We start from the raw sequence: 20,533 nt of genomic DNA, 5'->3' as shown, positions 1-20,533 counted from the left end.
ACGTGGCATTTCAGCTGTACCTATTCAAAAGACTTAAGCCTGTTGACAAGTGATAGGTCAAGCGTATAATCTTTAACAGACATTAGTGTGTTGCTTCACATAACCATCTTACACACCCCCAAGATCTGACTATTTCTGAAGTGGGTGAAAAACCAGTATCTGAATTTCATAATCAGCCAGTATTTTGAGGCTCTGGTAGTTATGGATAGCAAGGGGAAATAAATTTTCTAACTCCTAAAGGATTACCGGTTTTGATGGAGCTCAGCAGGACCCAGAAATGATCCATAATGTAAAGCTGTTTTCCTGACAGTGTGGACTTCAGCACTGGAATGAATGACTGAGTGCTACTCTGACTGTTGATGCAGCATATTGCAGATGTTTTGTCCATCAGGACACGGACTATGGAATTTTGCAGAATGAGTATAAGTGCTACACTGGCTTTCAGCAGATCTTAAAGTAGGAATACTTACAGCTTTATGGCCTTCTGACCACATGGCCTGCACAGCGCAGAAGAAGAGCCAACCCTTTTTAACACTGACGCTGTCTGGGTCTCCTGCTTGGACCCGTGTCTGATCGCACTGTTGTCCTTATTCAGTTCTGTATATGTGTATATGCTGTTATTTTAGGCATCCTGTCTTTACAGTCAAGCACTTCATAAACATTCCTGAGGAAGAACCTGAGGTCCTAAACCCTGCAAAATTCCTGGTAAAGACTGGTCTCTGGGGCCTGGTCCACAAGCCTAATGGCTGGCTAATTGGCAGTATGCATCCCATATGCATGGTGACTCATAAATCAGTCTCAAGCTTAGAATAGTGGGGGCAGATGTTGCCATTTTGCATCTTGGACAGTCTGTGTGTCTCTCTTAGCTCATTATTATGGAGTGAAAAGATGGGATTCAGGCCTGGTTTTGGCAGCAATCAATACCAATGTCAGGGTTTAAAAAAAAAAAAAAATCTGGCCCCAGCTTTTAACTTCTTTGTCTGGGGTTACCTGTCTGCTCCCTGGGTGCACGATGAAGCACAAACACATCATCTTGAATAATTTGGGAACTCATACAATTGGGATCACAGAACACCCACATTTCAGAATTCGGACTTTCAGCCATGCATCTCACAAATTAAAGTATACAGAGCATACTGATATTCTTTTCAGATTTGGGATTCTTCTGAGAGATGAGACAGCTGTTATGGCCCATCTTTAAGGGATGATACAGTGCTGCAGGAGGAGCAAGGCTTCAGAGGTGCGGATTTGGATTCCTCTACCATACAGCTCCTTTCCAGTGGGCCTGTGGATAGAGGTGAGGGAACATTCATGGGTAGTCTAGGAAGGTCAATGCCCAAACCAAATCAAGTCACCTTGATCAAATCCAGAAAGCTCAGAAGTAGTTCTGAACATTTTTTCAGCAAAGACCTAAGATATTGGCTAGGTTCTGTCCCAGAAGAAGCAGACGGTAGCACTGCTCATCCAGGAAAAAAACCCGTGACAGTCTCACGTTAAAAAAAAAGTGGCTATGTGTAATGCAATGTAAGCTGACCCACATTCAAAGAAGAATAATATTATTTTGAGGAAAGTCCTCAGGATTTAAACATTTGAAAAATATAATAGCCTAGGGAGTCTATGGAAGAGCATGCCACAGTTCACATTTGAGATGCAGATATACTGAATACGGTCAGCAAATGTTAGTTTTTTCCTAAAAAGGCCCACTTTTGAGGATGGGAGAAGGTGGTGATGGTGGAGGTTACTGCATTTCCAAAGTGTGAGGCTATTTGCACCCTCATTTGAGGCCCCGATGAGGCCATTCCCTTAGGGGGATGCACTGGATCTTAATGGACATTTCTTACAGTTGCCATTGGATTCTTAGAACATTTTTTCAAGAAGAAGTACAATCAGTGCTTGCTTCTTGAAGGTTTTTAATTACATTTATTGAATTTTCTCATCTTGAAATACAAATTCCTTCATCAGAAACAAAGAATAGTGCATCTTAAAGTCACATCTCTTGTATGTTGTTTTCTGAAAATGTTGTATGAATGACATTTCAAGGTTACACATCACTGACATGGATCAAATGGCAGCATTTACTGGAGGGAAGAAAGTCAAACCAGATGTAATGGGAATCCTCATCTGCTTCCACTAAAACTGAAACAGAATCTAGTTTTGATGTTAATTTGAATAGCAGCCTGTGAACCATATTTCAGATTTTTAAAACAATGGTAAAATCCTAAATTTGAGGTCTGGATAATTTGATATCTGAATTCTGCTTCTCCTCTCACAATTGCACACCCAATGAAGAGGAGTTAAATGTTCTTATTTAACACATATACATATGTAATTGTACTTTTGCAAAAAGTCTATAGGTTTTGCTTCTTTGTTTCTAGGAGGGCTATTTAATTTTGGATAAATACATGTTATGTCTGATAAACAAATTTTGTTTCTAAAGTCTACAGCTTTCTACAAAGTAATAACACATAATAGAGTCCCTTTCTTTCCAGTTTGTAGTATTTACTAACACATTTTAATGTATGATTAAATCCTGTGCAGTCTTTTTAAAAATCTAGGCTAACAAACCTTTTTCCCCTTTCCCTGCCCCCCCCCCCCCCCCCCCCCCCCCCCCCCCCCCCCCCCCCCCCCCCCCCCCCAGTCTTTTGCTGTGGACACAAATTCTGGGTTACATCAGATTCATTTATCTTTGCAGGTTGCCTTCAAAGTAGTCCACACGTAATCAGTTCTGTTTCCTTTTACAGTTCCACTTGCTTCCCTACTCCACCACAGGTCTCTTAATATTTCCACTGTCAGGGCCTTTTTTCCACCACTTTCCAGCTGAGTAAGGCTTGAAGTTGTGTGGGACTCCACTGTAACCTAACTGGTATTCTACTACGATACAGGCGCAGGCACTTCTCTGTGGCTCATTAGCTGGTACCTAGAGCTCTGATCCTGTGTGCACAGGGCGTCCCCTTTCTTGACTTGAAATTCAATGACCATGAGGTAGGGTTTGTCAGAGGCCACCAGTACTGCTAACCCTGGTAGAACATCTGATTATCTTTAGCTGAAAGACTACAGGCACTCAGGGGCACCGTCTACAGAAACAGTGACATTGTTATTAACACCAGACCTATGGAATACAGAGCCATGGCTAGAGCTCATGCTGGAGTAGATTATAATAAAAAAACCACACAAAAAAACCCAAACAAAAAACTGAAACCCCCAAACCAAACAATAGTCTTTGCTCTCCTTTTGTTTGTTTCAAAATGTGAGTAGGCTGGTTTTGTACTTTCAATTATATTATCACATAACGCAAAACTCTTTCCTGTGCATTCTCTTTCCCTTTTTAATCTTTAACTTCTACTTCTGTATCTTTCTCCCTTTTTCTCTAGTTCATCTGTTCTTTTTCTCTAACTAACTATTGTATTTGCCCAAATACAGAACAAGCCTGCGTAGCAGGCAGCCTCTTGCCTTCCCAGGCTCTAGCCTCGCATCCTCACTTCCCAAATCTGATCTGCCTTAGTCTGCTTTGCATTTCTAGATAGAGGGGAGCTGGATCCTGCTTAGCTGAACAACTCCAGATACTTTGTAGAAAGCGGGGAGCTGCTGCCCATACCCTGGCAAGCCACACTAGCAGCCAGCTGCTCAGTGGCACCTCCACCCTATGGGAGGTGGTGTCTCCCATTGCTTGCAGCACATTCACTGGCACTCAGAAGCTGCCGCTTCCAGAGGTGCAAGCAAGATACCAAGGGTTCCCAAGCTGGATGGCAATATCTGGTCAAGTTTGCAGCACGCAGTCTTGAGCTTGAATGTCAAGTGACATTCATACATAGAGGTTGTTTTCTACGCTAAATCACTTGAAAAGCCTAGTTGTACTCATATTGAAGTATGGATACTTCAATAAAAACAAGTGACGGAGATTACAGGGTGAAGTGAAAGCTCGATAAAATATTTCAGGCTGCCTGCACAGTAAAGGGATGTGCGTATGCTCTTCCTGCTAGAAAAGAAGCTAACATCACATAAATCCATAATTTCCTTTTGCTTGCCTTAAATCAATGGGCTTGTGGTGCTATTCCTTAGAGTCAACAAACATGCCAGGAAAAATCTGTTTCCAAGCTGACTGCCCTTTCTCAGAACTGCCCATAAGCGCCAGGGAGGATGGAAAGTGGGCTGCCGGGCTGCAGAGGTGCTTAAAGGAGGAGTTTGCCAGCAAAAGAGAATTGCAGAGTTTGAAGCACGGAGAGACCTTCAGTTTTCCTAGAGTTCTTACTAAAAATGTCTAATTCATTTAATGAGAAAAGCAATATCCTAAACCAAAGAATCTAATCATCTTGTCTCTCCTCCTCTGCCAGTCATTTTTAATATAATGATGGAGACTGTGAGCATAATGTATTCTTATCCTGATGCTTTTTGCTTTAATGCTGGATTGAAATACTGCTCTAAGGAAAGAAGAAAACATGTCATTTGTGAACAAAAGCAATGCACGACCGAGATGGGCAAAGGCGGTACATTCTTGTAGTCTCAAGGAACTCTGCAGAAACTTTCTTTAATCTAGGAAAATGCTTTTACATAGCGAAACAGTCTTACTAGCAAGATACTCTCCGAGGATCTCAAATAACAACCAGAAGGTTTTTATATACACATACACAGCCTATATTCTGCCATAAGCTCTACACAGAAACCTTGTGATTTTTACCTTGCTGCCACATTGTAGTGCTTTATGGGAAGACCTTGTTAAGGAAGACGTACTTGAGCAATAGGCTTTCCCACCAGTGCCTGTCTGTCCCAAACATCTTCCTTCCTTACTGCAGCCTGTTCACCTGGGTAGGAAAGCTGCTCAGAAATAGTTGCAAGTTTGTTCATCTTTACACTAACAGAATAATAAGTACTAGTAACTTCCTAATAAGAAGACACACCATCATTGCACACTGAACTTTGGAGATCAGCTCCTGGATCTGGTTTAGTCTATCCATGCATCAGCAGCCATGCTGACAGGCTCACCCAAATTGTAGTAGCCTCATTTCTGTACTTGCCCTATACGCTGCTGTGACTTCTGAGGGAAGGCCACACATGGTTATATGATCAGCTCAGCTAATGCGTTAGGGTGTTGATGATGCAGAAGTTTACTCTCATGAAGTGACTTATAGGGCCAGGATCTTTCTGCTGAGTGGAGAGATCCCAGAAAATCAAAGGCAGATCCTTTAAATCAGAGAAGGTATTAATACATTGTAGAATTCCACAGTGATGGGGTGGAAAAGAAGTGAGAAAAGTGTATGTTTATAGGAAGAACTTTGCAAAAAAAATGTTGCATCCCTTATTTTGTGCAAAAAATGGTATGCAAAATACTCAAAGTACATCTGTTAGTTTTTTTGAAGTCTTCTTTGACTTCTGTAAATTGCATTGCAGGATAGTCTCCACTGTGCAGCTAATATCCCATCTTGAATAAAAGTTTGTTGGCTAAGGGAAAATGTCAAAATCCCGCAAACATACCGTGCATCTGAGATGAATCTCAAATTAGAAGAGATTAAGTACTGATATTAAAAAAAAAAGAAAAGATGTACTGGACAAGTGGAAAGGAAAATTCCAGTTCCATTTCATTTCACCGATCATTTGAAAAATGGTAAATGGATGGATATGAAGGCTAAACCCTAGATATCAAAGATAAAGGGAGCATAAATCCAATAAGATAGGATCAAAGAAACATTGGAGGAACCACTTGCTATTCAGAGAATATGAAATCCATAATTTTGGGTGAAATCTGTCTATGAAGAAGAAGAGCCAGCAGATCAATACCTGGCTCCAAGCCTGGTGTCACAGGCAGGATTTTGGGTTTTTTGATCATGGGTCGGTGTACACAACACCAGGCCTGCTGGCAACAGATGGGGTACACCTGTCTCAAAGGGGGAAAAGCATCTTTGCACAGGAGTTAGCAGGGCTCACTGAAAGAGCTTTAAACTAGATTTGAAGGGGGAACGGGATAAAACCAGGCTTGCTAGAGATAAGCCTGGCGGCACGCCAATGTTTAAGGGCTGGTGTGCTAGCGAGGTCCTTTGGTCTGCCATCTCAGTGGAGGTAGGGGATGGAGATCCATGCGGCAGCAAAGACGCAAGGGTTATTGATGTGTTAGAAACGCCTGACAATGGTCATGTAGGAATTAGAGCTTCTCTCCCCAAAAAGGTGGCGGGATCAATAGCCCAGCTGAAGTGCGTCTACACCAATGCACGCAGTATGGGCAACAAACAGGAGGAGCTGGAAGCCATTGTGCAGCAGGAAAATTGTGATATAGTTGCCATCATGGAAACATGGTGGGATGACTCACACAACTGGAGTGCTGCAATGGAGGGCTATAAACTCTTCAGAAGGGATAGGCAAGAAAGGATAGGTGGTAGGGTAGCCCTGTATGTTAGGGAGTGTTTTGATTGTCTAGAGCTTAATGATGGTGATGATAGGATTGAGTGTTTATGGGTAAGAATCAGGGGGAGGGCCAACAAGGCAGATATCATGGTGGGAGTCTGTTATAGACCACCCAACTAGGATGAAGAGGCAGATGAAATATTCTATAAGCAGTTGGGAGAAGTCTTAGAATTGCTAGCCCTTGTTCTCATGGGGAACTTCAACTTGCCAGATGTCTGCTGGAAATACAATACAGCAGAAAGGAAAAAGTCTAGCAGGTTCCTGGAGTGCATGGAAGATAACTTCCTGACACAGCTGGTGAGTGAGCCAACTAGGGAAGGTGCCGTGCTGGACCTGTTGTTTGCAAATAGAGAAGAACTTGTGGGTGATGTGATGGTTGGAGGCCGCCTTGGGCATAGCGATCACAACATGATAGAGTTTTTGATTCTCAGAGAAGTAAGGAGGGGTTCAGCAGAACTGCTGCCTTGGCCTTCCGGAGGGCAGACTTTGGCCTGTTTAGGAGACTGGTTGACAGAGCCCCTTGGGAGGCAATCCTGAAGGGCAAAGGAGTCCAGGAAGGCTGGACATTCTTCAAGAAGAAAATCTTAAAGGTGCAGGAGCAGGCTGTCCCCATGTGCCAAAAGACGAGCTGGCGGGGAAGAAGACCGGCCTGGCTGAACAGAGAGCTTTGGCTGGAAGTCAGGAAAAAAGCGGAGAGTTTATGACCTTTGGAAGAAGGGGCAGGCAACTCAGGAGGACTACAAGGATGTCGTGAGGTTATGCAGGGAGAAAATTAGAAGGGCCAAAGCCCAAATAGATCTTAATCTGGCTACTGCCATAACAGACAATAAAAATGTTTCTATAAATACATTAGCATCAAAAGGAGGGCCAAGGAGAATCTCCATCCTTTATTGGATGCGGGGAGAAACATAGTGACAAAGGATGAGGAAAATGCCAAGGTACTTAATGCCTTCTTTGCCTCAGTCTTTAATAGTAAGACCAGTTGTTCTCTGGGTACCCAGCCCACTGAGCTGGAAGACAGGGATGGGGAGCAGAATGAAGCCCCCATAATCCAAGGGGAAATGGTTAGCCACCTGCTACATTACTTACACTCACACAAACCTATGGGACCAGATGGGATCCACCCAAGGGTACTGAGGGAGCTGGCAGAAGTGCTCACTGAGCCACTTTCAATCATATATCAGCAGTCCTGGCTAACCGGGGAGGTCCCAGTTGACTGGAAGTTAGCAAATGTGACGCCCATCTACAAGAAGGGCCGGAAGGAGGATCTGGGGAACTACAGGCCTGTCAGCCTGACCTCAGTGCTGGGGAAGGTTATGGAGCAGATCATCTTGAGTGCCATCACATGGCATGTACAGGACAACTAGGCAAATCAGGCCCAGTCAGCATGGGTTCAGGAAGGGCAGGTCCTGCTTGACTGACCTGATATCTTTCTATGACAAGGTGACTCGCTTAGAGGATTAGGGAAAGGCTGTGGATGTTGTCTACCTAGACTTTAGTAAAGCCTTTGACACCGTTTCCCACAGCATTCTCCTGGAGAAACTGGCTGCTCATGGTGTACTCTTTGCTGGGTAAAAAACTGGCTGGATGGCGAGGCCCAAAGAGTGGTGGTGAATGGAGTTAAATCCAGTTGGCGGCCGGTCACAAGTGGTGTTCCCCAGGGCTGAGTATTGGGGCCAGTTCTGTTTAATATCTTTATCCATGATCTGGACGAGGGGATCGAGTGCACGCTCGGCAAGTTTGCAGATGACACCAAGTTGGGCAGGAGTATTGATCTGCTCGAGGGAAGGAAGGCTCTACAGAGGGATCTGGACAGGCTGGATCGATGGGCCGAGGCCAATTGTACGAGGTTCAATGAGGCTAAGCGCCGGGTCCTGCACTTGAATCACAACAACCCCATGCAACGCTACAGGCTTGGGGAAGAGTGGCTGGAAAGCTGCCCGACAGAAAAGGACCTGGGGGTGTTGGTTGACAGCCAGCTGAATATGAGCCAGCAGTGTGCCCAGGTGGCCAAGAAGGCCAAGAGCATCCTGGCTTGTATCAGAAACAGTGTGGCCAGCAGGACTAGGGAAGCGATCATCCCCCTGTATGCGGCACTGGTGAGGCCACACCTCAGATACTGTGTTCAGTTTTGGGCCCCTCACTACAAGAAAGACATTGAGGTGCTGGAGCGTGTCCAAAGAAGAGCAACAAAGCTGGTGAAGGGTCTAGAGCACAAGTCCTATGAGGAGCAGCTGAGGGAACTGGGGTTGTTTAGCCTGGAGAAAAGGAGACTGAGGGGAGACCTTATTGCTCTCTCCAACTACCTGAAAGGGGGTCGGAGCGAGGTGGGTGTCGGTCTCTTCTCCCAAGTAACAGGTGATAGGACGAGAGGAAACGGCCTCAAGTTGCAGCAGGGGAGGTTTAGATTGGATATTAGGAAAAATTTCTTCACCGAAAGGGTTATCAAGCATTGGAACAGGCTGCCCAGGGAAGTGGTTGAGTCACCATCCCTGGAGGTATTTAAAAGATGTGTAGATGTGGTGCTTAGGGACATGGTTTAGTGGTGGACTTGGCAGTGTTAGGTTAAGGGTTGGACTCGATGATCTTAAGGGTCTTTTCCAATCTAAACGATTCTATGATTCTCTCCTATGATTCTAGGATTTTAGCTTCCTATTCCTATGGAATTACACAAAAGAGAAATGTCTTTCTTAATCTAAGTCCTTAAAGTAAAGATATTGCTGAACTGATCTGAAGCAGTACACACTGGCACTGATTCACCTGGACCATTACCAGAATTACAATCTTCACATTTTTAGGTCTTGGAAAAAATCCTACTTCATATCTCTGCCACTATGTGTCTAGTATATTTTTGTCCTGTGCCTAGCTGTGTCTGGCTGTCGCTATCAGCTTCGTTTATCAAGCACTTAAGTGTTCTACAAATAAAAAAAAAAAAGCGGTATAATAGCTAGTTATTTTTCTTATTAATAATATGTTAGCTCGGTTATAGCAAAACCACAATGTTTATTGAACTGAAGGAACTGCATGACTGTCAATCATTAAACACTTACTTCTTTCACGAACCACTGGCAAAAGGCAGGGCCAATCCACTCTCTTGCATGAATGCCACAGTCTATCCAGACAGCTTTCTTGTAGGGCCGTGATCTTTTACCTAACTTGAAGTGTGAATATTCATAGAAATATCAATAGATCTCACAACATTAGTGAAACACAATAATGAGAAAATAATAGAATATTAGAAACACTAAACCATTTTGAATTTCCTTGCATAAAGGAACACAAATTTATTGTTTTCAAAGCTATGGCCAAGATAACGATATGCAGATATGCCAAGATAATGAAGCTGATGTATGGAAAAAAAAATTACAGGAAAAGTGAGATCTGTCAATTCCTTTTTTATGAGGAATGATATCCTTAAATATCACATGGAGCAGGGTGAGGAAAAACGATGCTACAGGAATAACCTGATGCAGAATCAAATTTTCAGAACTCTGCAACAGCAGATGAAAAGAAAGTACATTGAAAGTAAAATTTTTTTTGCATCTTGCTGACACCCTTTAATTTGTGGTCCTAATAATGTGAGTTGAGAGCGCACAGCCCTGGAATTTTGTCAGTAGTTAAAGAGGAAGCGTATGTGGCACATGCTGAGAAGGGCTCCAGAGTCCTCTGGGGTCCCTCCCCAGCATAACTGCTTTCCAGGCTGTCTATAAACACAAAACTTTCCAATTCCCCTAAATCCAAATCCTGCTAATTGAACTTGTCCTGGAATCTATCTCCATGCATATCCAATCCAAGTAAAAGGATTTGGCTTTTAGTTTTCCAGCTTTTTATTTTTTTCTTCATTAAAGATAACATTCAGAGAGATACTTAGATCTTAGCAACTCATCCTTAGGAAACACTGTTAACCTGCGTCTCCAGTGTACATACTATAGCATAAGTAACGAAGTGTCCCTGATTCCCGATTTTAGTCTGATTAATGACTATTTAATCTTTACCTTGAGTACAAACAGTGGTCTCCCTTCATAGGATTTTCCAACAGAGAACATGTGAACAAGATCTGAATGAGTTTTATTCAGATGATGCATCCAACTCTGGATCTGCAAATACAGAAATAAAATATTTGCTCCAATCTTTGCATTTCATGGGAAGCAACTGTAACACATTTATTAATTTCAGCTCTCAGTCCTCTGTATGTTTTGGGATTTTCCTGTAGTTTTTCCTTGTTTTTTTTTTTTGTTTGTTTTTGTTTTTGTTTTCTCACTTGAACTATCATCGGGCTGTCATAGCTCTATTGCCAGAGGCTGGATGCAGCCTTCAGTCACACGGGATTTTTTTCCCATTTTATTTTTGGATGTTACTGGAATGCATTAGTTGTCCATTGAAAATTTGGGAATGGGGCTAATCCACCTTTCCGACTAAATATTAATGGAATGAAGAAAGAAGGTCCCTGAGTCTGCCTGCCAGGACACAGAACTGACAGGAACAGATTGACCTGCAGGATTCAATGCTACCTGCAATATTTGTTTCACAGGCACCAGATCTCGTTGAGGCGCAGCACCCTCCACGCTCAGCCTAGTGACTTTGTTTTGGTGCAGACTGAAACTATAAATATGAGCACACTGAAATCAACAGAAATTATTTACCCAGCTATCATCCAGGATAGTATCCCTTATACATGAATTTGTATTTAAGTGTTTTTAAGTCTTTGGGCCTCTTGTGCAAATGCTTAAGCATTTGCTCATATTGCTTACTTAAATGACTTAGTGAGACTAATCACTCCCTGAAATCTCTTATTCCATCGGAGTAAAAGACCTACTTTAAAAACAAAACTCAAAAGCTGTCAAAGATAGTTACCTGTAAAGATAAGCCTTGAATACAAATATTAAAAAAATATACATTTTCAAGAAGGTGCCTGTTTTTGAAGAAGAAACATTTAGAACACTTCTGAAGATGAACAGGTAACCGTAACTTGTAGAGGGAGTGAAATCTTAGCCTTATTAAAGACAACAGTGTAGCGGATAAGAGGAACAATATGAATTTTCACGTACTTCTTCCAGGGAGTGATACACTTCGTAGTTATACCCAGAGAGGGACCTTCGATTCCTATATGACCTCAGTCCAGTTTGGTTTTCTATTGCTTTCTGTAGGTCTGATATGAGAATCCTAGGTAAAAAAAGATAGTGGTATTACTGAAAAACTAGTAGAACACACAGGCTAAAGAACAACAACAATCACATTTAGAAGAAATATAGCAGGAGTCGGACCATCCTGACGTTACTTCATCTGTTATATTTTGACAATAGAGTGCTTCAGGCTTATTTGAATATATGCTGCCAAATAAATACTCCAGCTGCTTTGAAATGTTACAGTACCTTCAAAAACACAATGAGCCTGTTAAGTGAATAAAACAGAATGATGTAAATAACGGAGGCAATGTGAAGAAGAAGCCACTTTACGGAGCAGCATTTGCTGTCTTCTTTTATAATCCAGTTATACTATGTGATCATGGATCTTCAAAAATTGATTTCAAAACCATAAAAAAAGTATCTTTTTAGGCTTAGAAAAACATGCACGTACTTTCTCTCGGGAGCTACTGTACCGGCATGGAACATTACATATACCTACAAGTTGTAGAAGCAAAACAAAAAAAATGAAGAACTTGGTGGCATTATCATTCTGTCTGAAACACAACAAACAACAAACAAAGAAAAAATCTCAAGTGTGGTTTGTTGTGTACATTATCTACTCTGCAATAGTTGTTTGCCATTTATTTTAAAATAACTCAGGAAAAACATGAAACAATACTAAGTGGAAATTAAATATGCTTGCATAAAAAGTGAGAAGTTCTTTGCATTAAGAACAAAATGCAGAAACAGTGGTGTAAGCTGAAAACTTTCCTATTTTATGGCAAAACCAAATAATGATACAAATATAAAAATATAATATAGAAAAGACCTAAAAACAATTATATTGAAGAAGTTGTAGCATCTATCCTTTCCATCACACAGTGGCAGGAGCTGGGAATATCGTCACTGACATCAGTGACAACATCACTGTAAAACTGAGTCATCCTTGTATACCACCTTCTCCTAAAGCATTGCAATGTGTAATCACCATAGCACTAATTCATCATTCCTGTAAAACGATTCAACCTTTTAAAGTTTTACAGGCATTAGCTGCAATGATTGGAAAAAGATGGAAAGAAACTGCATTCACTCTGATCCTAACTCAGCTGTGCAGCAGATACCTCAAAGATAATAGGTCTATCTACATATAATATCAAAGTAAAGGTTATCCACATCTTCAGATGTATTAGTGAAGTAATTGTATAATTAGGAATTACATTGTCCTACATCAGCAACTTTCATTAAGCAAACTAAGAGCTTACAGTCTTGACTTGCAAAGACCAGTACTGTAAAGCATTTAAGCCTGTAGTTAGATTAAAGCAGTAGTTTTATTCCAGTCATTAGGACATCTAATATGTTAAAAAAATACTTGCCTGCTTTGCTGAATTCTGATTAGTGTAAGTACCTACCAGGATCAAGCTCTGTTCGTTCACTCTTACAATAGATTTAATTTCACAACTCATGATAGTTTATGTGTCTGTACTCCAAATGAGATTTGATAATCTTTCTTTACTTTTAAATGACTGTGTACTGTGTGTGCTTATAACACAAAGCCTCTTAAGTCCCTCAGGTCTGAAAACAACCTAAGTGGCTTTGTTGCCAGAGAACGTACAACTAAGGCAGCTTGGTGCACTAAGAGTTTATCTGATGCCTGGCTTGTTTTCATGACCATCTTGTCATAAAGTCAAATGCTGGGACAGATAAGCCTGTCTTACAGGCAAGGGCTGGTCACCTTAGTCATTATTAGGGCTGCTTAATGCTTCCTGTCTTTAGAAATTTGTCATAATTTAGGCAAGCGTCACTCCATCAGGCTGAAGTTTTACATGGTGTTTGCCTCAGATTTTCCAGTTCCAAAAGGGATGTAGCAATTCAACTCCTTTGCAAATAGCGTGTCAAAAATAAAAAAAAAAATATTGTGAAAAACAGCCATGAGAAAAGGAGCTGTTTGAAACCTTGCCTGGCGCCTCAGCCCCTTGGCTGTGGAGCTGCACTTCAGCTCCGGGCTGTGGTCCCCACCCCAGCTGCGCTGCGGACATGGCTGTGCCCAGCCGCCCCGGCAGCCCCGCTCCTGCTGCTCCCTGACCATAGCTGTTGCTGCTCTCATGGCGAATCCTGCCGGCTCTTGCGGAGTTGCAGATCTCAGGAGGCTTGTCAGGACAAGCGCACGCTCGTCCGAGGCTTTGCAGGGTTTTGCTTCTGGTGGCTGGGACCCAGCGGACAAGGAGTCTGAAACGGGCAGCAGGGAGATGAAGAGGGAGAGAAAAGAAACAGTCTGGAGCTGACAAAATGCTGCCTGGCTTCCTTTGAAGCGCACACAACTTGTGCGCCAAACGTCAGAGAAGAAATTCTCCCTGTGGAAAATTAATGTAACGTTGTCCTTGTATTTGTAGCATGTTGTTCCAGGTAAGCTGCAGAGACCCTTCACTCTCGCAGTTCTTGCCCTTGCACACTCTGCTCTGCAACCTTCAGTAAAGGTCTTCAAGTACAGGGAGTGTTTATAACACATATAAAATGGCCTTCTGTCATTTCATTAAAGGTGATTACTGTGAGCAGGAACAGCAGCAGACATGAATACAACTGCCGGGGCACCGTAATTAGGGGACATTTTTTTGTGTAAGCACAGGAAAGCAATTACAGAAATCCCCATCTCATTTTTAAACACAAACAAAACCGAAGCAGTGTTGAACCCACATGAAAGTCACTCTGAACTTCAGATACTGGGCCTGCATAATTAATTTCCTTATGTTTGTTTTTGTATTTTTAGAACGACAAATTAATAAGAGACCATTGTTATAATAAAAATGGAATTCTGATAAGAGTACATATAATATACAATGATTTGTGCCATCCTTTTCTCACTGAGAAATAAATATAAATAGCCTCACATAGGGCTTTATTCAGCAAATGTGTGAGAATTCAAATAACTCATCAGATAATTATTCAGATGCTTAGGCATCTCACTGAAAAGGCTTTAATGACAAGATCATTACTCTTGTCTAGTATATCATATTGATAAATATGAAATGATAAGCATACTCCAAAACTGTCTTGAATGCTTTTAAGAAACACTATAAATGATATGTGATCCTTAGCGTGTATTTGTTCTGTATGACTTGTGTTGGGTCACGAGGCATGGAGAGTTATAAAAGAGAACTAGTGCATTCCTTTATAATTCATGAAGAAGGCTTGCCTCCGCGTTTGCAGCACACTTGTAAACAAACCTAGCTCCTGTTAAATACAGAGAGAGGCAAAGCAGGCTGTAGAATTAGTAATTACCATCCCTCTCTTAACAGATGTGATTTCATATACATTGAAAACACTTCAGCTTGACTCCAAAGGAGGACATTTAATTAAAACTGCCTGCCTGTGGGAGATTTTCTGTTCTCCGATTAAAATAGTTGTTTTCTTGGCAATGTCTAGCTGTCTGCCAGTCTAATTGCTGTGATGTGGAACGTATTTTCATGCGCCCTTGGCGTGGTAGATGCAGACCTGCCTTGGAGGCCAGATCTCTGGAGCAAGGCACAGAAAGCGAAGCACAGGCTTACGTGTACTGGATGTTTGCTTGCTGGAGGTAGGGCAGCAGACTTCGGGACGTGTTCTGTGGTACTCGCACGTCGGTGACTGTACCTTCGACGATGTGGAAGGGGCTGCTGGGCTGCCACAGATCCACCTGTAGTGCAGGAACCAACCTGTAATTCATATGCATTCAGTGTAGGTGGGGAAATCCAGGAGACGGCACGCTTGAAGCTATGTAGGCAAACACTCTAGGCATGGTAGAGACAATAAAACTGACATGTTAATGGAGCAGATTTTGACGAATGATTGCGTCCAGCTTACCACAACTCTCGTAGGAGATTTGCCAACGGGAAGAGAGAACAGTCTCAGGAATGTGCCTCCTCAAACAGCTCAAAACAAAAGCTACCTCCAACTTCATGCACCTGCTCAGACTACTATACATTCCCTATATATTAGCTCCTATGGAGTCCATGAGTCTTTTTTATTTCACAAGTTATTTTCTATGTTCACTAAGGCAGTAAAAGAAAAGAACGCTGAAGAGAGGTAGAAAGTGTAGCATATACCAGTGTTGTTTGCAAAGTGTACCCAAGTTTTATTCTTGATAATAAGCAGATCAGAGGTCAGTAACAGAAGGTCAGCAATACTATGAAGGAAGCTGTGATCTACCCAATAATTTTATATGAAATGTCAAAATAACAGGATTAAGATAATCAAATGATTACAATCTTGTAAAAAACGATAGCTACTAAATGAGACCAGTTATTAATGTGCTATCTGTATCTGTGCATACCTAAGTGATGCTTCTTGTCCATTTTTACTTTCTTTTGTTACCAAATCTGAAAAACACTTGGAAATTTTAGCCCAGAACATGAATTTTCAAGAAAGCCAGAAAGCTTACAAACAGGGATTTGAAACTCAGTGTTCTGCACCCTGTAGCAAAATAGTGTTGTACTGCTCAGCCGTACTAACAACAGATGCACATACTCTTCAACAGAGTTGAGAACAGTTCCTCCTCAGCCAGTGTGAGGACAGTGGCGAGAACACAAGTTAACAAACCTCTTCCCAGAGCTGCTCGATAGTCACAGGAGACTATGGAAAGGAGTTTCAGCAACAACCTCTGTGTCAATGTGACAAATATGCATGTCAAGATCCACAGGCCTTAAAAAGATGTAAGTTTGTGGGCAAGAGGGGAATTGATAGGGACTACCATGTCCCCACATTTCTTAGAGAGAATTTAAAAAAGAATTAATACTTGATAAATCTCTTTTGAAGTTTATTGCAATCAGCTGTGCTAGGCTGCATTGATGAAAGTCATGGATACAGTTCATGAGTGTCCCTTGCCTTACTTGCTTTCCAGGTTTCTAAGAAGGTGTTGTGGTTTAACTCCAGCCAGCAACTAAGCACCACGCAGCCGCTCGCTCACTCCCCCCACCCAGTGGGATGAGGGAGAGAATCGAAAAAAACCACCTCGTGGATTGAGACAAAGACAGTTTAATAGGACAGAAAGGAAGGAAAAAATAATTATAATGATAATAATAATAATAATATGACAATACTAAAAGAATTAGAATATACAAAACAAGCGACGCACAATGCAGTTGCTCACCACTCGTTGACCGATGCCCAGTCAGTTCCCAAGCAGCGATCTGCCCCTCCCAGCCAACTCCTCCCAGTTTATATACTGGGCATGACATCATATGGTATGGAATATCCCTTTGGCCACTTTGGGTCAGCTGTCCTGTCTGTGTCCCCTCCCAACTTCTTGTGCCCCTCCAGCCTTCTTGCTGGTTGGGCATGAGAAGCTGAAAAATCCTTTACTTAGTAGAAACACTACTTAGCAACAACTAAAAACATCAGTGTGTTATCAACATTATTTTCCTACTAAATCCAAAACACTGCACTATACCAGCTAACAGGAAGAAAATTAACTCTCTCCCAGCGAAATGAGAAGAGAAGGTTTTTATAATCTATATTTTAAAAGCTGCTGACTTCTTCTATGCCATACAAGCCATTTTGGAAATACCTAATGCATTTCACCTGGTCTTGCTAGGAACCTCGTTTGAGAAGAGAGTACAATCTTGCAGCAGGGGTTTAGTTCCCACCATTTCTCAACTGACCCTGAGTAAGAATATTCTGATTACCAAGGCGACATCTGACGCTGAACCTGATGCTACCTCTTCAAGCAGTAGTGACTTTAGTCCAGTTAATCCAATTAAATGCCTGCTACTTTGGAAGGAGAAAAACTGAAACACAGGGGCAGCCTCTTCTATTCCTGCCAAACCCACTCTTTGTTTCACGCTGCCACAATATGGTCTGTGGATCTGTGTGACAGTGGTGGGTGGGCACAGCATCTTTTGAAGTCTAACACCAGGACTGGCAAAGTTCACGAGGCTTGTGAAGCTGACAGCAGATATGACAGATGGTCAGCAGAAACCAAACTCATGAATTAAATGGTGCTAAATGCTGCTTATAAATAAAGATCCTCTCACTGCGCTAACACCTTATGTTTGTTAGTTTATCTATCTTTCATATTTTGATTAATTATAGGCATCCAGTGAAATTCCCCCCTAATTCAACATGGTTGATTTCACACGTGGTTAATTAGAAATGTGTATTTGACTTTTAAGATTTATCCCTAAAAATACACATCACAGAGGGTAAATTTCTTGCTCTTGGAGTAACAGTCTATCAATCAGCTCAGCTTGAGCCATCTTTATAAAAATAACAACAAATTGTTATACACAAGCTAAGAACAACTGAAGTGTCTCCTGGCCAACTGCAATATCTAAGCACACAAAACTGGAAACAAAAGTTACAAAAATGAAAAAAAAAAAAATCACGATTGAGATAGACCTGAAAATTGTCTTTGTTCTTGACAGTTCCTCAGGATTAATTTTGGCAAATTTCTCCATCATCGTGGAGGGGTTAAACCAACCAATATTCACACTATTGGTTACAACATCACCAAGCTTTTTAATTTCTGAGGTATTCTAATTGTCCCTCACATTACTGGCTGCAAGGGAATATCAAAAGCAGAAGCAATCTTCTTTTAACTAATGAAATCAGTGGTATATTGCACACTGCTATCCTCTTTTGGCAAAAATGCAGTATTTCACTCCTAGCATTGTCCTGGAAGTGAGACAAAAAAATCCCATTTTTAGAATGCGAATCACTCCTCTTCAGCTCAGTTCCCTATTTAGGTAGTTTAGTTTCATTTGACTCCCACTTCTCATCCTTCGCAATGTAAACGAAGCATTCAGTGTTCATCTGGGAGATGTTACCTGTGCTGTCCAGAGCACCACTTCAATTGCTGACTTGATTTTGCTTTATAAAGCATGTAACAAGAAACACATTTCTCCAACAGACATCTTATTTATATTGCAGCTTTCAGCTTGTCCTTGGCGTGACATAGAGACAGCACATGAAAACTGACAAACAGAAGATGGATTTCAGAGCAGGCATGTCTGGACCGAGCAAGTCCAACTATCCTTTACTCACTGTCAACTTTAGGAGACTTCATCATTGCATCTCCCATGGATACTGAGGGCTCCATCGGAGTCATCACTCTTCTTTCAGCATCATTCCCCTGGGAAGCATGCCTTGGATTTCCACGCTGGGCTCCACTGGCTAGCGAGTGGTCGTGATATTAATTGTTCTCCTATCCTCTTTACTATCTGCGATGGAGTGTTGTTATCCCCAAACATTACACATTACCTATTATATAGTATTATGGACAGTGTACCAGTCAGTGCCAAAAGACATTTATTTGCTCTGTGGGTGATGGGATTTGCTAGGTGGGGGGAAGATTCTCCAGCTACAAAACAAAGAGATACAGAAATTCTACAGAACCCCCTGAACACACAGCCAAATATTTGAACCTCAAAATTCACCTGGTATCTTGAGGCTAGAGGAAAAGAGATATGCTTTAGAGTATGTCTGCAAACCTAAATAGTCTCATCTCCTTTGCAGAACTGTCTCCTTTGCATGTCTTTTCCTATCTGTCAGGCAGCAGTTTGCCTTTAGAGGGTCTTGGGATGTTTTAAGCCTCTGGACAATAAGCAGCGCCCAGGCAGGATTTTTCAGCAGGCTCAGACTTGGGACCTGGAGACCAGTTACTCGGCACCTGCTGCTGCACTCAGGTGTGACTCCGGGTACCTGTTCTCAGGGACAGTGGTGGCTCCGCAGATGCCCAGCGAATGCTCTTTCCCAGAATCTCACTGGAGTAACGAGCATCCTGACTTGCTTTTTATGAGAAGAAATGGCATGTAAAAGCATACAGACTGCTCCCTTTTCCCAGAGGATTTAAACACATTATTGCTTTATTTAACAAAGAAGGTATAAGAGATTATTAATCATGACTACATTGTAAGTATTCTTTTTTAACTGCACATTCTTTTTTCAACCTCACTTATCCCATACAAGTCCCTGGGATTCCGCTTGTGCTTAGAAAAGCCAACACTCTTTGCGTTTCCTTGTAGGCAGTTTCTCCTTAAACTGAGGTGTTAAAGACAGCTGAAGAGTATAAATGTATCAGCTCTTACCTGGACACCTTCCAAGCTACAGCAACCCTGAACTCATTAGTCATGTCTCTAGCTTTTGGTCAGTATGGTGATGAAAAGTCAGCACAAGGAAGAGGGACAAGCATTTTAAAAAGATTTGGGTGCTGCGCTAAGAGAATTCAGAATTTCTTCCAAAATTAAAAATTATGCAAATAATTTTCCAAGAATACAAACATTTCGTTGCTATAATCCTACATATCACAAATGGTGTACACAAAGCTCTGTTGCCCTGCCAAGACAGAAACCAGAGCAGGGAGTTCTTTTCTTCACTAGTTCCAGGTTTTCCTCCAGCTCATTCTGTGCCTGTGGAAAGGGAGCCTGAGAAGAAAGGAGTCTCCTTGCTTATCCCCAGAAACACACTCATGGCTGCATAAATCCCACAGTCCTTTTTTTCATTCAAGTCACTGAAAGAAACCCCCAGCTTCTTTAGACCCCAGGGCTTAGTCCGGCTCATACTTTGTAATTAAAGCCATTTTCTTGGGCAGTAGCCTCCAGTTGTTCCTCCCTACGCTTCTGTAAACAGGTGTTTACTTTCTTCTTCCATTTAGCCTGAAAGGAAGATGCTTAGCACTCTCATCAGGTCTGCAATCATGTATCGATCAAAAGAGATGATTGATGCTTGTCATTGAAAATAACTAGAATAAATCTGCCATCATTTACATTTAGTATCTGGACAAAATTGTTTATATGATTTATCTGTATTATACCCCATGAAGGCAGTAATTTTGTTATGCTTTATTACCTAGTAATTCCAGTTTTTATACTTACTGAGTTGTATACAGCAATACATGTGCCAAAGCTGGCCTTGTCCTTAACATCACTATGAACAGATTTCTTTGAGAAATGCTGTCAACTGTAAAGTTCAGAATACAATTATTGTTATGATATCATCAGTTGAAATGGCTTGGCATTTCTGAGCCTCTTGTAAAAGTAGGCTCA

The 20,533-nt window shown here is 41.7% G+C and overlaps 1 protein-coding gene across 1 annotated transcript in view; it reads right to left on the bottom strand.

Annotated features, from left to right (window-relative positions):
• The window catches only part of CPA6 (carboxypeptidase A6), an 86,329-nt gene that overhangs the window by 19,605 nt on the left and 46,191 nt on the right, over nucleotides 1-20,533 (bottom strand). The window contains exons 3-6 of the mRNA XM_050915705.1: nucleotides 15,065-15,189; nucleotides 11,442-11,556; nucleotides 10,389-10,490; nucleotides 9,444-9,548 (exon numbers count right to left, since the gene is read on the bottom strand). Coding sequence (XP_050771662.1) covers nucleotides 9,444-9,548; nucleotides 10,389-10,490; nucleotides 11,442-11,556; nucleotides 15,065-15,189 — 447 coding nt within the window. The remainder of the gene's footprint in view (nucleotides 1-9,443; nucleotides 9,549-10,388; nucleotides 10,491-11,441; nucleotides 11,557-15,064; nucleotides 15,190-20,533) is intronic.

The sequence above is a fragment of the Gymnogyps californianus genome, chromosome 2, assembly GCF_018139145.2.
Source record: "Gymnogyps californianus isolate 813 chromosome 2, ASM1813914v2, whole genome shotgun sequence".
In the NCBI taxonomy this organism is placed as follows: Eukaryota; Metazoa; Chordata; class Aves; order Accipitriformes; family Cathartidae; genus Gymnogyps; species Gymnogyps californianus.
This window is presented reverse-complemented; position numbering and strand designations above follow the sequence as displayed.